Raw genomic sequence first — 13,571 nt, 5'->3', positions numbered from 1 at the left:
TTATCTTTGTTTTTGTTGCATTTACTTTTGGGTTTTTGGTCATGAATTCTTTGCTTACCCCAATATCTAGAAGGGTTTTTCCAATGTTACCTTCTAAGACTTTTATGGTTTCATGTCTTAGATTTAAGTCTTTGATCCATCTTCAGTTGATTTTTGTAGAAGGTGAGAGATGAGGATCCATTTTCATGTTTTTACATGTGACTTGCCAGTTATCTCCGCACCATTTGTTGAATACAGTGTCCTTTCCCCACTTTGTTTCCATTTGCTTTGTCAAAAATCAGTTGGCTGTAAGTATTTGGCTTTATTTCTGGGTTCTTTATTCTGTACCATTGGTCTGTGTGCATGCTTTTTAATACCAGTGCCATGCTGTTTTGGTAAAAATAGCCTTGTAGTATAGTTTGAAGTTGGGTAATGTGATGCCTTCAGATTTGTTCTTTTTGCTTAGTCTTGCTTTGGCTAAATGGGCTGTTTTTTTGTTTCCATATAAATTTTAGGATCTTTTTTTTCTAGTTCTGTGAATAATGATGATGGTATTTTGATTAGGACTTCTTTTACCATTTTTTTTTTTGTAGTGCTGGATTGTTAGTCACAAATTCTGTCAGTATTTGTTTCTCTAAAAAAGACTTTATCTCTCCTTCATTTATGAAGCTTTGTTTTGCTGGATGCAAAATTCTTGGCTGATAATTATTTTGTTTAAGGAGGCTGAAGATAGGACTCCAATCCTTTCTGACTTGCAAGATTTCTGCTGAGAAATCTGCTGTTAATTTACTAGGTTTTCCTTTTGGGTTACTGATGCTCTTGCCTCACAGTTCTTTAGATTCTTTCCTTCATCTTGACTTTAGCTAACCTGATGACTATGTGCCTAGGTGATAATCTTTTTGCAATGAATTTCCCAGGTATTCTTTGAGCTTTTTATATGTGGATGTCTAGATCTCTAGTGAGACCAGAGAAGTTTTCCTAGATTATTTCCTCAAATAGGTTTTCCAAAGTTTTAGATTTCTCTTATTCCTCAGGGACACCAATTATTCTTATGTTTGGTCATTTAAAATAATCCAAAATTTCATGGAGTCTTTGTTCATTTATTAAAATTATTTTGTATTTGTCTTTGTTGGATTGGGTTAATTTGAAAGCCTTGTCTTTGGGTTCTGAAGTTCTTTCTTCTACTTTTTCAATACTATTGCTGAAACTTTCCAGTGTATTTTGCATTTCTCTAAGTGTGTCTTTCATTTCTAGAAGTTGTGATCATCTTTTATTTATGATATCTATTTCTCTAGAGACTTTTTCATCCATATCCTGTATTTTAAAAAATTTCTTTAAAATAGTTTTCACCTTTCTCTGGTGCCTCCTTAAGTAGCTTAATGGTCAATCTTCTGAATTCTTTTTCTGGCAATTCAGATATTTCCTCTTAGTTTAGATCCATTGCTGGAGAGCTAGAATGATCTTTTGATGGTGTTATAGAACCTTGTTTTGTCATATTACCAAAATGACTTTCCTGGTTACTTCTCATTTGGATAGACTGTTTCAGTGGGAAGATATGGAACTCAAGGGCTGTTATTCACATTCTTTTGTCCCAGGGGTGCTCTCTTGATGTTGTGCTCTCCTCCTTCCTGTATGGATACGGCTTCTAAAATGCCAGACTGCACTGATTGTTATTGCCCTTCTGGTTCTAGCCACTCAGCAGAACTCTGGGGCTCCAAGGTGGTGCTAAGAACTGTCTGCGAAGAGTCCTGTGATGTGATTCACATTCAGGTCTTCCAGCCGTGGATAACAGCACCTGCTCTAGTGAAGGTGTCAGGGGAGTAAAGCGGACTCTGTGGGAGTCCTTCGTTGTAGTTTTGTTTTAGTGCATTGGTTTTAGTCCTTGGTTGTAGTTTTGTTTAGTGCGCTGGTTTTCTTGAATGCTGGTTATGTTAGCAGTGAAGTTGTCACATGGACAGACTCAGGACCTCTGGTTAGCCAGGGTGTTGCAGGTGGTGGAATGAGCTGTTGTTTTCTCCTTCTTTGGAGCAGAGTTGTTGTCTTATGAGTTGCTGTAATGGCTTGAGTTCGTTGGCCTCCAGCCAGAAGGTGGTGCTTTCAAGAGAACACCAGCTGCAGCAGTAGAAGGGGGATATAATCTTGCCCTGCCTTGGCTAGGATAGGTACTTGGGTTTCTCAGATAATGAACAGGGCCACAGAGCTCCCAAGAGATCATATCTTTTGTCTTTGGCTATCAGGTCAAGTAGAGAAAAACCATCAGGTGGAGGCAGGTTAGGTGGGTCTGAGATCATACTCTCCTTGGGCAGGACTTGCTGTGGCCACTCTGGGGGTGGGGGGCTGGTTCTCAGACGAATGGAGTTATGTTCCCAGGGAAATTTTGGCCATTTCTGCTGTGTCAAATAGGTCTCCAGAGACATGGGGGAAAGCTGGCAGTGACAGACCTCACCCAGCTCCCACACAGGCAGCCAGGTCAGTCTCACTCCCACTGTGCCTCCCCAGCTGCGCTGAGGTTTCGGTACAGGCATCTGGTAAGCAGGGCTGAGATCTTGCCCCAGGTTACAAGCCCCCTGCTGAGAAAGCAAGCAGGGCTCTCAGGCCTTGCTCCTCCCTGCCAGTCAGGACCAATGGCTGCAGCTTCTACGCTTGTATCTTTACTTCCCTTTTGTCTCCTCCTCTGGATTCTACTTAGGAAAGTTTGTGCTCAGTTAAAATTATTACAAAGTCAAGCTAGGAACTTCCTTCACCCTGTGGCCCCTCCCCATTTCCACTGGCTGCCTTCCCTTCCCCAAGGACCCCTGTGAGATAAGTCCAGGAATGGCTCTCCTGGGGTTCAGGCTGGGGACCGGGAGTCCCTACAGGGCGCTTCCCACTGCTTCTTCTACTTTTATATTTCACTTGGCTCCCTAAATCCATTTCAGCTCTAGGTAAGGTTAAATCCTTCTCTTGTGATCTGGATTTTCAGGTTCCTCAATGGGGGTGTGTGTTCAGAGGCCAACTTCTTGCCTTCTCACTCTTTGGGAACTCAAAGTTTTGGCTATCTTGTGGTGTTTGGAGCAGCAAGCTGCTTCTTTCAAAGTGTCTGTGAATTTTATCAGTTTTCCTGGTATGTTCCTGCAGTGGTTCGTGGAGCAAAAGTTCACAGCGTGAGTCTCTACATGCTGTTCTGTCCATCTAACTGGGAGCTGTACATTAGTCCTGTCTCCTATCCACCATTCTTTTTTTCCTCTGATTTTCCTTTCCTTTGGATAAATACCCAGAAGTGGGATTGCTGGATCATATGGTATTTTTATTTTTAGTTTTCTGAAGAACCCCAGTAGTCTTTTCCATGATGGCTATACTAATTCACATTCCCACCAACAGTGTGTAAGAGTTCCCCTTTCTCTGCATCCTCAACAGCATTTGTTATTTATTTGTCTTTCTGATAATAGCCATTCTAACTGGGGTAAGGTCTCATTGTGGTTTTGGTTTGCATTCCCCTGATGATTAGTGATGTTGAACATTTAAAAAAATGTATCGATTAGCCATTTGCATGTCTTCGTTCAAGAAATATCTATTCAGATTATTTGCTCATTAAAAAAATTGAATTACTTGGTTCTTTTTTCACTGTTGAGTTGTTGATTTCCTTATATATTTGGTTATTAACCCTTGCTGGATGGATGTTTTGCAAACATTTCCTCTCATTCTGTTGGTTGTCTCTTCATTCTGTTGTTTCCCTTTGTTGTACAGAAGCTTTTTAGTTTGCTGTAATTCTAGTTCTCTATTTTGGCTTTTGTGGCTGATGCTTTTGAGGTCTTATCCAAAAATTCTTTGTCCAGACCAATGTCCTGAAGCAGTTCCCCGATGTTTTCTTCTAGTAGTTTAATAGTTTTGGGTCTTATATTTCAGTCTCTAATTCATTTTGAGTTGATTTGTGTATATGGTGAAAGATAGGGGTCTAGTTTTATTCTTCTGCATATGGTAATCTACTTTTTCCAGCATCATTTATTGAAGAGAATTCTTCTTGCTCCAGTTCAGAAATCAGTTGACTGTAAATGTGTGGATTTATATTTTGGTTCTGTCACATTGGTCTATATGTCTATTTTTATGTCGGTACCATGCTGTTTTGGTTACTATAGCTTTGTAGTATATTTTGAAGTCAAGTAGCTGTTGTTTTTACACAATGTTAAATTTGTTTTTAACCTTTGTTCATTAGGGATGGAGCCTGTAGAGGTGCCTCTTGAGGAAAATAGTGAACAGACTCAGATTCGCCAAAGCAGGGTCTGTGCTGACAGGTGAGACTCTGAAGCAGGTGAAAATCTCAGCTTTATTGACAGGCTGACAAAGAGGGGAAAAGAGTAATGCCCTATGCAGTCTATCCTCTGCTACCCTTCAGTCTAGTTGCTGCCCATTTCTCCCTCGCATGCTTCTCTCTAACTACACTCTTGGCTCTTTGGTCTTCAAACCTCCCAAGCGTGCTCCCTTCTCAGGTCTTTACACTTGCTGTTCCCTCTGCCTGGTGCTATTCCCCTAGTTATACCTCCACAGGGCTTGTTCTCTCACCTCTGTCAGTTTCAACTCCAACAGGTGTCTGCTCAAAAGCCCCTTTCTCAGAGGGCCACATGACTACCCACAGAAACCAGTCCTTCCCTCTCCATTTCCCCTGTTGTATTCATCTCCTTTGCCTTTGTTGTTTCCAAGTTAATATATATCTGTTTATTGATCTTTAGTCCCTCCCACTAGAATGCCCATGTTGTTCCCGTCAGAGCCTGGGACAGTGTCAAGAGGACGGTGTGGGGTGGGAAGACAAGGTGATGCAGAAGGAACAGTCTGGAGGGCATTGCCACACTCCAGAGGAGGCTTAATGGGGAGGGAAAATACCTAATTTGCATGTTGAGAAGACGGGCTGGTGCCTGTGGAGTGGCTGGAAGGGGGAAGGGGTGCAAGCAGGAAGGCCACATAAGCACCTGTGTTAGCAACACAAGTGAGACAAGATGGAGGCTTGGACCAGGGTCAGAGAGAAAGTCAGGAAGCTGCAGGTATATATTCTGGAAATAGAATAACCTGAACTAGCTGATGATTGGATAAGGAGGCTGGGGGTGAGGGGGTTATCAAGACATCTCTCAGGTTTCTAAAGCCTAGCTTTCAGGTGATAACTCATAGATTATATACCCATGTTATAGGTTATTATCTAATCTGGGTTGCTGATGATAAATCATCTACTGAATTCTAGGAAATGTAAAATGGGGTTGAATGTACTGGCATTGCTATTTTGTTTATTGATTGTACATGTTTCTAAGTCTTTTTATTGAACAAATCAAATGTCTGCATCCCTTTTTATCTAATCTTATCTGTACCTGAATACATGTGGAATAGCAAATTTTCCAATCTTGGGAAATTTATCCTATCTTAAGCCCCAACCAATTCCCCTTTCATCCCCACCCACATACTAAAACAGTTAACTGTGTAACACTTCACTAAATATTTATGTATAATAAAAAGCTTTCAAAGTGCTGATTGCCTACCAGTTAACACAATGCACTCATTAGTGGGTAGGTCTGTGCTTGGTAGATGGTGATACTGCATGGTATCAAACCATATTGCACATCTTTGTGCACTGCCCTGAACATATGCTATCATGCAAGGCAGGAAATGGTATGTTAAATGCTAAAGCTACATCCAAGTTGGACCCCAGTCATTAGTGCTGTGGATGATAGGCAGAGGATCACTCTGGGAGTGTGAAGGGCTATACCCCCAGGAAAGCACAAAGGTGATGATGTGATGATTGTGCTTGACACAGTGGAGCATCCTGGGCACTGGTGCCCACCTTGTAGGATAAAGAGTGAAGCACACTCTACATCTTCTCGCCAGTACTTGCACCAATGTTACCAACTTACACATCCATTTAGCACATTTTCAGTCAGAACAATAAATTTTGGATAACAAAATTCTAGAGGATTCTTGAGTTTTCAAACACCAGATTGATAAATGCAGTACTTATATCTGTAACTCACAGGCACAGTGTTCATTTTACAAACCAAACATGTCAGTCCATGTGAGAGAAGATATTTCAATCAGGCCCATGGTGAAAAAATAGGACACATTTCTGGGTTCAAGGGCTTCTGAAAGCAATATATCACTTTGGAAGTTCCCAAATTCTAAGCTTTGTGGTTCTCTGTGTCAATAATTAATAGTAAAAAGGTCTTTCCAGGAGAAATGTTTAAGCTTTTTATTTGGTCTGAAAGCTTCACACAAGCCCCAGATGGCAGGTCTTCCTGCCTTGGAAATCTCCTTGTAGCATCTGACACTTCAGGCTGCCTTCTCTTCAGGACTCATGCAATGTTTTGTTTCATTTCATTTTGTAATCTAACTTTTTGCAATTTAGATTATTATTTAAATAAATACGCTGTAAGAGTTCACCCTTTCTCTCTCTCTTTTGCCAGAGTAAATACTTATGACTGTGGAGACAAAATTTCAGGCTGGTTGTCCACATTTTTTGGCCGTCCTTGTCATTTGATCAGACAAAGTTCAAACTTTCAAAGGAATGCAAAGAAGAAACATGGAAAAGGTATTACATTTTGAATTGGTTCTTAGAGGACAGGAACCCTGGTTTACCCTTGCACACATCAAAACAGCACATGAACTGCACTTACGGGTGACTTGCTCATGTATGGAAAGCAGGGGTGGTCAGCCTTTAGCAGAAACCTGCTGCAGTAGCCCCAGGTCAGCAGGAGAAGTGGGCTCCAGGATCCTCTTAAGGAGGCTGAGGAGGGCATAAAGCCAGCTGCCCAGCCTCTGCCCAAACATTCAGCCTCACTCCTGCATGTTCAAAAATCACAATTAATCCAGTTGTATTAGATAAAAACCCTAATAGCTTGCTATGTCCTCAGATTGGATCTGGAAGCAAGGAAATCTGGCTTGCTAGCTTTTAGCTCTAACACCAAACAATGGTGTGACCTTGGTAAATCCTTGAACCCCATGGTGCTTCAACTTCTATAGACCTCAGCTCCTCAGACTTTTATAAGTTTCGGCAATTTTTCCCACCATAAACCATTGTTAGAATGAAGTGAGGCAGTAGAGATGAAAGTACTTTTAAAGTTAACAGTCCCAGATGTGCAGAAAAGATCATTCTCCTGTGTCTGCTCAAATGTCACCTCCTTAGGGAAGACTGGTTGGCAACCCTCTTCAGAATAGCACCCTGTACCTGAATCTGCAGCAACGTAGCAACCTTCCCTGCCTCATTTTTCTCGGTGGCACTTTTTTTCCCCACATCTTTCTGACTATATATTTTGCTCACTTAGTTTGTTCTGTTTTCCTTTTAGAAGATGTAAGCTCTATGAGGATAGGGATTGTTGCTTGTTTTCTTCAGTGCTGTCCCCCCATGCTTAAAATAGCACCTGGCGTATAGTTGCTCAATAAATGGCTAGACGAATGAATGAATGATTGCCAGTTTGTTCATGTATTACCTGGCCTAGTGATCAGTTCCCAGAGGAACTAGTTTGTAATCGAAATAGCATTTAGAGTTTGGGCGTGGTAGCTCACACCTGTAATCCCAGCACTTTGGGAGGCCAGGAGGGAGGATTTGTTAAGCCCAGGAGTTCAAGACCAGCCTGGGCAACATAGCAAGACCCTGTATCTGCAAAATAAGATACAAAAATTATGAAACCCCATCTCTTCAAAAAATACAAATACTAGCCAGGTATGGTGGTGCATGCCTATAGTCCCAGCTACTTGGGAGACTGAGGTGGGAGGATCATTTGAGGCTGGGAGGTGGAGGTTGCAGTGAGTTGAGATCACACCACTGTACTCCAACCTGGGTAACAAAGTGAGACTCTGTCTCAAAAAGAATTAAAAAATTACTAGGTATGGTGGCAGGCACCTGTAGTCCTAGCTGCTTGGGAGACTAAGATGGGAGGATCTTTTGAACCCAGGAATTCGAGGCTGCAGTGAATTATCATCACACCACTGCACTCCAGCCTGGCCGACAGTAATATTTTATGTTTTATGTTTCTAAAACATAAAATAAATAAACCAAACTAATAGCATTTGACCATATATGGACTGAAAACTGGGTCTAAGGCAGCTCTCCATAGTTTAACCTATAAATCCCTAAAAGTGTATGCTATAGAGAGGAGTCAAAGGATGTAATGTACTTAGACTTTTTAAAGTTCTGATGATTTTTCATGCCATAAGCTGTTAAGAATTTGAGTTGCTGTGTGATAGAAAAGGAGAATAGATTTATACTCATTTTATTGAAGGTCGATGGGGGTGTTTGGGCTATGGATAAGCTTAGAGACATGATGAAAGGGGAGAGAGAAATAGGCATTTCCAGGGGTAGAGACATGAAAGGAGTGGGGTTTGTCAGGACCTGCACGCCACCCTTGTAAATTATCTGGAGAAGAGAGCAGCAGTGAAATCTCTAAGTGCCAATTATTCATAGCACCCATGGCCTACCTGGGATTTGCTGGGTTTTCAGGAGGTTGGCTGAGATCATTAAGCCTTAGTCCTGGTCCTTTGGGGTCTCAGTAGGTGAGATCAATCACCAGCAGACAGCGATACTACAATGTAAGAGATGTAATAAAGGTTTACATAAAGGGCAGAATCCTCTACACCTGGAATGAGTCACAGAGGGCTTCAGGGAGGAGGTGAGTTTGGAGCTGCGTCTTAAAAGGAGAGTAGGAGTTTTTCAAGCAGACAGAGGCGGGTTGGTTACCGGGGAGCAGTATGGCAGGGCTTGGCATTCATGGGCTCAGAGAAGGGTTTAGAGGGTCAGATGTGAGCAGGGGAGTGATAGGGGACAGATGGGAAGAAGGGGCGAGTGTGCTACTTAGGAGTCAGTAGTACTTTATCTGTGGCTGCGGGACTCACTGGAGGATTCTAAGCTGAGAAGCTTCATAACACTGCTTATGTTAGAAAGTCAGCCCTGACTTGGCGAGGGGGCTGCATTGAGTGGGAAACTCAGGCAGTAAAGGCACAGGTGGGCGGCAGCCGGGACTGTCCTGGTGGGAGATGGGGCCTTGGTGGAACGAAGGTGGTGGGTGCAGAGGAAAGAAGAAAGCTTGTCTTCCTGCTCCCTGCACGATGCAGAATCAGGGAGTGTCAGCTTGTGACTACTTATACTTAGAGGATGCCCCTTAGGGTGCCATGTTCTCTGGCAGTCTCAGTCACTGGTCTTGAAACAGTTTTTTTGAGTTGGTATACTTTAGAAGGATTTTTAAAAACTAGATTCCTCATTCATACATTTTTACATTGTCATCTAAATTTTGAAAATAGTTTAAACAGCTACAAAGGATATGATTTCCAGCATATTGTAAACATTGTCATTTTAAATTTAAACTTGTACATTATTCTTTTCAACATAGCCAATAGAATCTCAATACTGTAGCATTTTTTAAACCATAGCAATTTGAATCTCATGAGTATTCATTACAAAATACATTGTGTGTGTGTGTGTGTGTGTGTGTGTGTGTGTGTGTATAAATATATATAGAAAGAGAGAGAGAGAGAGAGAACAAACTGTCCTTTAATGGTCAGTTTTCTTTCTTTCCTTTTCATATATATTATATATATATATAAATGAACTATCTTTTAGTGGTCAGTCTTTTATTTCTTTCCCTTTCCTTCTTCAACTTGTATTTCCTTTCCATGTCCTCAACAGAATTTGATCTTAGTGTTATATATTCTGTACTTGGAAATCTTTTATTGACTACTACCCTATCATACTTCTGTGAAATTAAAATGTGTATATAAATTGACATGGATAAACATTTTTTAAAGTTTACTGTGATTGTGAGAGTTTAAGTGCTAGAAAATTTCTTCTGGATTGAGTTTTTTTTTTAATGTTTTTTTTTTTTTTTTTTTTTTTTTTTTTAATAGAGATGAGGTTTCTCCCATGTTGCCCAGGCTGGTCTCTAACTTTTGAGCTCAAGTAATCCTCCCACCTTGGCCTCCCAAAGTGCTGGGACTACAGGCATGAGCCTCTGCACCCAGCCCGTAATTTTTAGTAGTACACAGTTGATCAAAGCAACCTAAGGATATTATAAATTTTGAAAAATAATTATTAAACATAAGAAAAAAATTAGCAAAAATAAGTCTCTTAATGAGGTGGCTGGGCACCCTGCCATTGTTTCCCACTCCTATGAATGACTGTCACTCATGGCCAGAATAGCTGGCGTTCAGCCTCGGGTCTCTTCTGAGAAGCTTAAATAAAGGGCTACGGAAAGGGGTTTCGTTAGTGCACTGTCACTCAAACATTTCTTCTGAAGTATGTGACCGAAGCACTGGGCTCTAAGATTGAAATGCCTTTCATCATCTGTCACTTGACAACTTAATTAGGTCCTGCGGTTTTGTGGACAGCAAATAATTGGAATCCATCTGGCCTATAGGAGGATCATTCACCCAGGCTTTAGAGCCTTTTATTTTCTCAGCTCAGACTCCAGGGTTTCGACTGGGGCTTTTGTCTTCTACCCTGGAGATTGTTGGTCCCTGAGGGAGTGTGCCTTAGGAGACCTTGGCCTTTCCTCTGTGAAAGAGGAAGGGTCTTTGTGGACAGCGCTGGGATTACACCTCCCTTCTCTGGCAGAGCCATTTTAGCAAAGAGCATATATGCAAGTGGCAGATCTGGAGGGTAATTCTCTCAAAAGTATCCGTTTGCATCTACTCTGGGGTCCACACACCTGATTTGGAGACAGCTCAGTAGGTCCTGGCCCAGGCAAACCTTTTCATCTATAATGATAGTGATGCTGGGCCTGCCAAAGGGAGATGGCAGCTGGGTGATAGGGTGCCAGCTATTCTGAATACACTTAATATTTTCTTTCAATAGTTTCGTCCCCCTTTTAGTAGTTTTTTTTTTTTTTTTTTTTTTTTTTTTTTTTTAAGACAGAGTTTCGCCGTTGTTGCTGAGATGGAGTTTCACTCTTGTTGTTCAGGTTGGAGTGCAATGGCGTAATCTCAGCTCACTGCAACCTTTGTCTCCCAAGTTCAAGAGATCCTCCTACCTCAGCCTCCTGAGTAGCTAAGATTAAAGGCATGTGCCACCGCGTCCAGCTAATTTTGTATTTTTACTAGAGACGAGGTTTCTTCATGTCGGTCAGGCTGGTCTCAAATTCCCGACCTCAGGTGATCTGCCCGCCTCGGCCTCCCAAAGTGCTGGGATTACAGGCCTGAGCCACCGCACCTGGCCTTCCCTTTTAGTAGTTTTTAAACATCTACTATCTATTTCGAAAGTCAATATCTGGCACTTGCCCAAGGGCAAACAGCTTTTCCCTGATTAGATTCAGAAGCTCTCCCTGGGCCTTTTGCCCTCACCAAGGCTCTCTGCCTTGCTCCGTCCTATCCTGGGGAAGGACGCACCTGCCATCACCCCTCCTCCTCCAAGTCTTGCCTCCAAGTCTAATTTGCTGGAACAATTTCATCTCAGCATTTTTTGTTTTATTTTTTAAATTTTCTAAATATTTTTGTGGCAGAGTCTTGCTGTGTTACCCAGGCTAGAGTGCAGTGTGCGGTGTGACCTCGGCTCACTGAAACCTCCGCCTCACGGTTCAAGCGATTCTCCTGCCTCAGCTTCCCGAGTAGTAGGGATTACAGGTGTGTACCACCACGCCTGGCTAATTTTTGTATTTTTAGTAGAGACAGGGTTTCACCTTGTTGGCCAGGATGGTGTCGAACTCCTGGCTTCATGTAATCCTCCCACCTCAGCCTCCCAAAGAGCTGAGCCACTGTGCCCAGCCCTTATTGTTATTTTCTCCAGGTTATTTTAAACAGAGTATTCTGGGATCTCCTTTTCCCTCTTTATTGAGACATATGCACCATACTTAGGATATTTTTATTATTGCCAGGGCGTCACTTTTTTTCCCTTGTAGAAATAGTCTCTACCTTTTAAAAAAAAATACAAGTCTATGGAAACATGATTCACTGGCATTCTGAGAAAGCAACTCTTCTCTTAAATACTCCATCATTTTCAGATCAACTTCCTGGTACAATGGCCACCCTTTCTCTGGTGAACGAGGCACAGTATCTGCTGATCAACACATCAAGTATTTTGGAACTTCACCAGCAACTAAACACCAGGTAAGACCTCATACCTCGGGACTAGCAGACAAGCATAACCATTTGCCACTGGGAGCAGGGCCTGGCCCCCACCTGGGGAGGAGAGATCTGAGAGTTCAGCCCGGCTTCATTTACAGATGAGAAACTGAGGCCCTGAGAAGTAAGCAGGACCTTTCATCCAGCTTCCATTCATCTTTATAGAGGGTTCTCTTTTATCTTACAAAGAGCATTTTTGATATCCTCAAGATGATTAATGGAGAATCCCTAGCTCTCACTTTTTAATCATTCAATTTTTTAATGTTTGTTTTAATTGAACTGCCACCATTTGGCCAACTTTTATTGTCCACCCTCCCACTGTCCCCTGTCCCCGAGGATCTCTGCCCTACTTCACACAGTCATTTTAAAGGCTAAAAAAGAGTGGTTATGAAACCTTTTAAAGTTGTAACTGCAGGCACGCTTTACTTGAAAGATGTGCCACAGATGGAACCAGCACCCCTCCCTGCCCACTCCCACCTGATGCCTTCCCAAGGACCCTAACAGTGTTAAGAGGTCAGCTCCAGAAAGGGTCATGGTTGGGCCAACCCTCTCGTTGTTCATTAGAGCAAACTGAAGTTCCAACGTATCCAGGCAATGAGGAAAGATCACCCAGCTCTCATGCCACAGGATGACTGGGACGGTCTCCTCATTCCTGGTCCACAGGCCAGAGATGAGTGTTGTGTTAGTGGCTCACCCCTAACCGCGCTGTGACTGTCATGTGCCACGTGGTCAAGTACACACACATATATATTTGCAAAGACATAAAAATACAGCTTAATAAAGCTGACTAAGGCCACCTCCTCCACCTCTGCAGGGTGGGCTATTTGTAGTCATTCTTGTTTCTAGCCGTTGTTGAAAACATACAACATCATTCTCATACTGTGGCCCAGCTTGCTGTCTTTGGGAGCAAAAGTATGATGCAGTCGCATGTTCTCTGGGTATTCACTGAGTTCTCCTGGCACTGAGGGACCCTTTTCCTCAGGCATCCAGAGTCCTGGAAAAAGTAGGTATGCAGTTTTTTGGGGTTCTTGGTGTAGAAAGACAGGAGGTGGGGACAGGCTTGCTGCAACCCCGGTTCCTACCAGGAGGGCCCACATTCCCTACCATCTAGTTTCTAGCAGGGCGGGCCTGCTGGGCAGGTGGTTCAAGAGCAGAGCGAGGGTCCCCTACTAGGTATTTCTCTGTGTGTTATTTGCAAATTTGAGAGACTATCATGAACATGTTAACCATGATAGCTTTTGGACATAAAACATGCCCTTTTACGAAGCCCAAACTGAGGGTTTATAACCCAGAGAGTTGATCCAGAATCAAAGGATTTCAGGACTGGAAAAGTGCTAACCCTTTTGTTGCAGATGAGGAAACCGTAGTCCTCATAGGTTGTGGGAGTTGCCCTTAGTAAGTGGCAAAACCAGACTCAGGTATCCTGGTCTGTGGCTTTTCATACATTGTTTGCCATTCAAAGGGGATTGGGATATAACCTTGGGACTCCTCCTTCCCAATCCCATAATCTTTCAATTCTGTCTCTGGGGCAT

General features: G+C 42.5%; 2 protein-coding genes across 3 annotated transcripts in view; one reads left to right on the top strand and one right to left on the bottom strand.

The window, feature by feature from the left end:
* The window catches only part of RPRD1A (regulation of nuclear pre-mRNA domain containing 1A), a 711,886-nt gene that overhangs the window by 212,804 nt on the left and 485,511 nt on the right, over positions 1-13,571 (bottom strand). The gene's annotated exons all lie outside the window — the stretch shown is intronic.
* The window catches only part of MOCOS (molybdenum cofactor sulfurase), a 61,912-nt gene that overhangs the window by 34,362 nt on the left and 13,979 nt on the right, over positions 1-13,571 (top strand). For both annotated transcript variants that reach the window (XM_050767204.1, XM_050767205.1), the window contains 3 exons: positions 4,172-4,250; positions 6,399-6,523; positions 11,919-12,024. In XM_050767204.1, the coding sequence (XP_050623161.1) occupies positions 4,172-4,250; positions 6,399-6,523; positions 11,919-12,024 (310 nt within the window). The remainder of the gene's footprint in view (positions 1-4,171; positions 4,251-6,398; positions 6,524-11,918; positions 12,025-13,571) is intronic.

The sequence above is a fragment of the Macaca thibetana genome, chromosome 18 (genome assembly GCF_024542745.1).
Source record: "Macaca thibetana thibetana isolate TM-01 chromosome 18, ASM2454274v1, whole genome shotgun sequence".
Taxonomy (NCBI): domain Eukaryota; kingdom Metazoa; phylum Chordata; class Mammalia; order Primates; family Cercopithecidae; genus Macaca; species Macaca thibetana.
The sequence above is the reverse complement of the archived record's forward strand: the minus strand, read 5'-3'. Positions and strand labels throughout refer to the sequence as shown.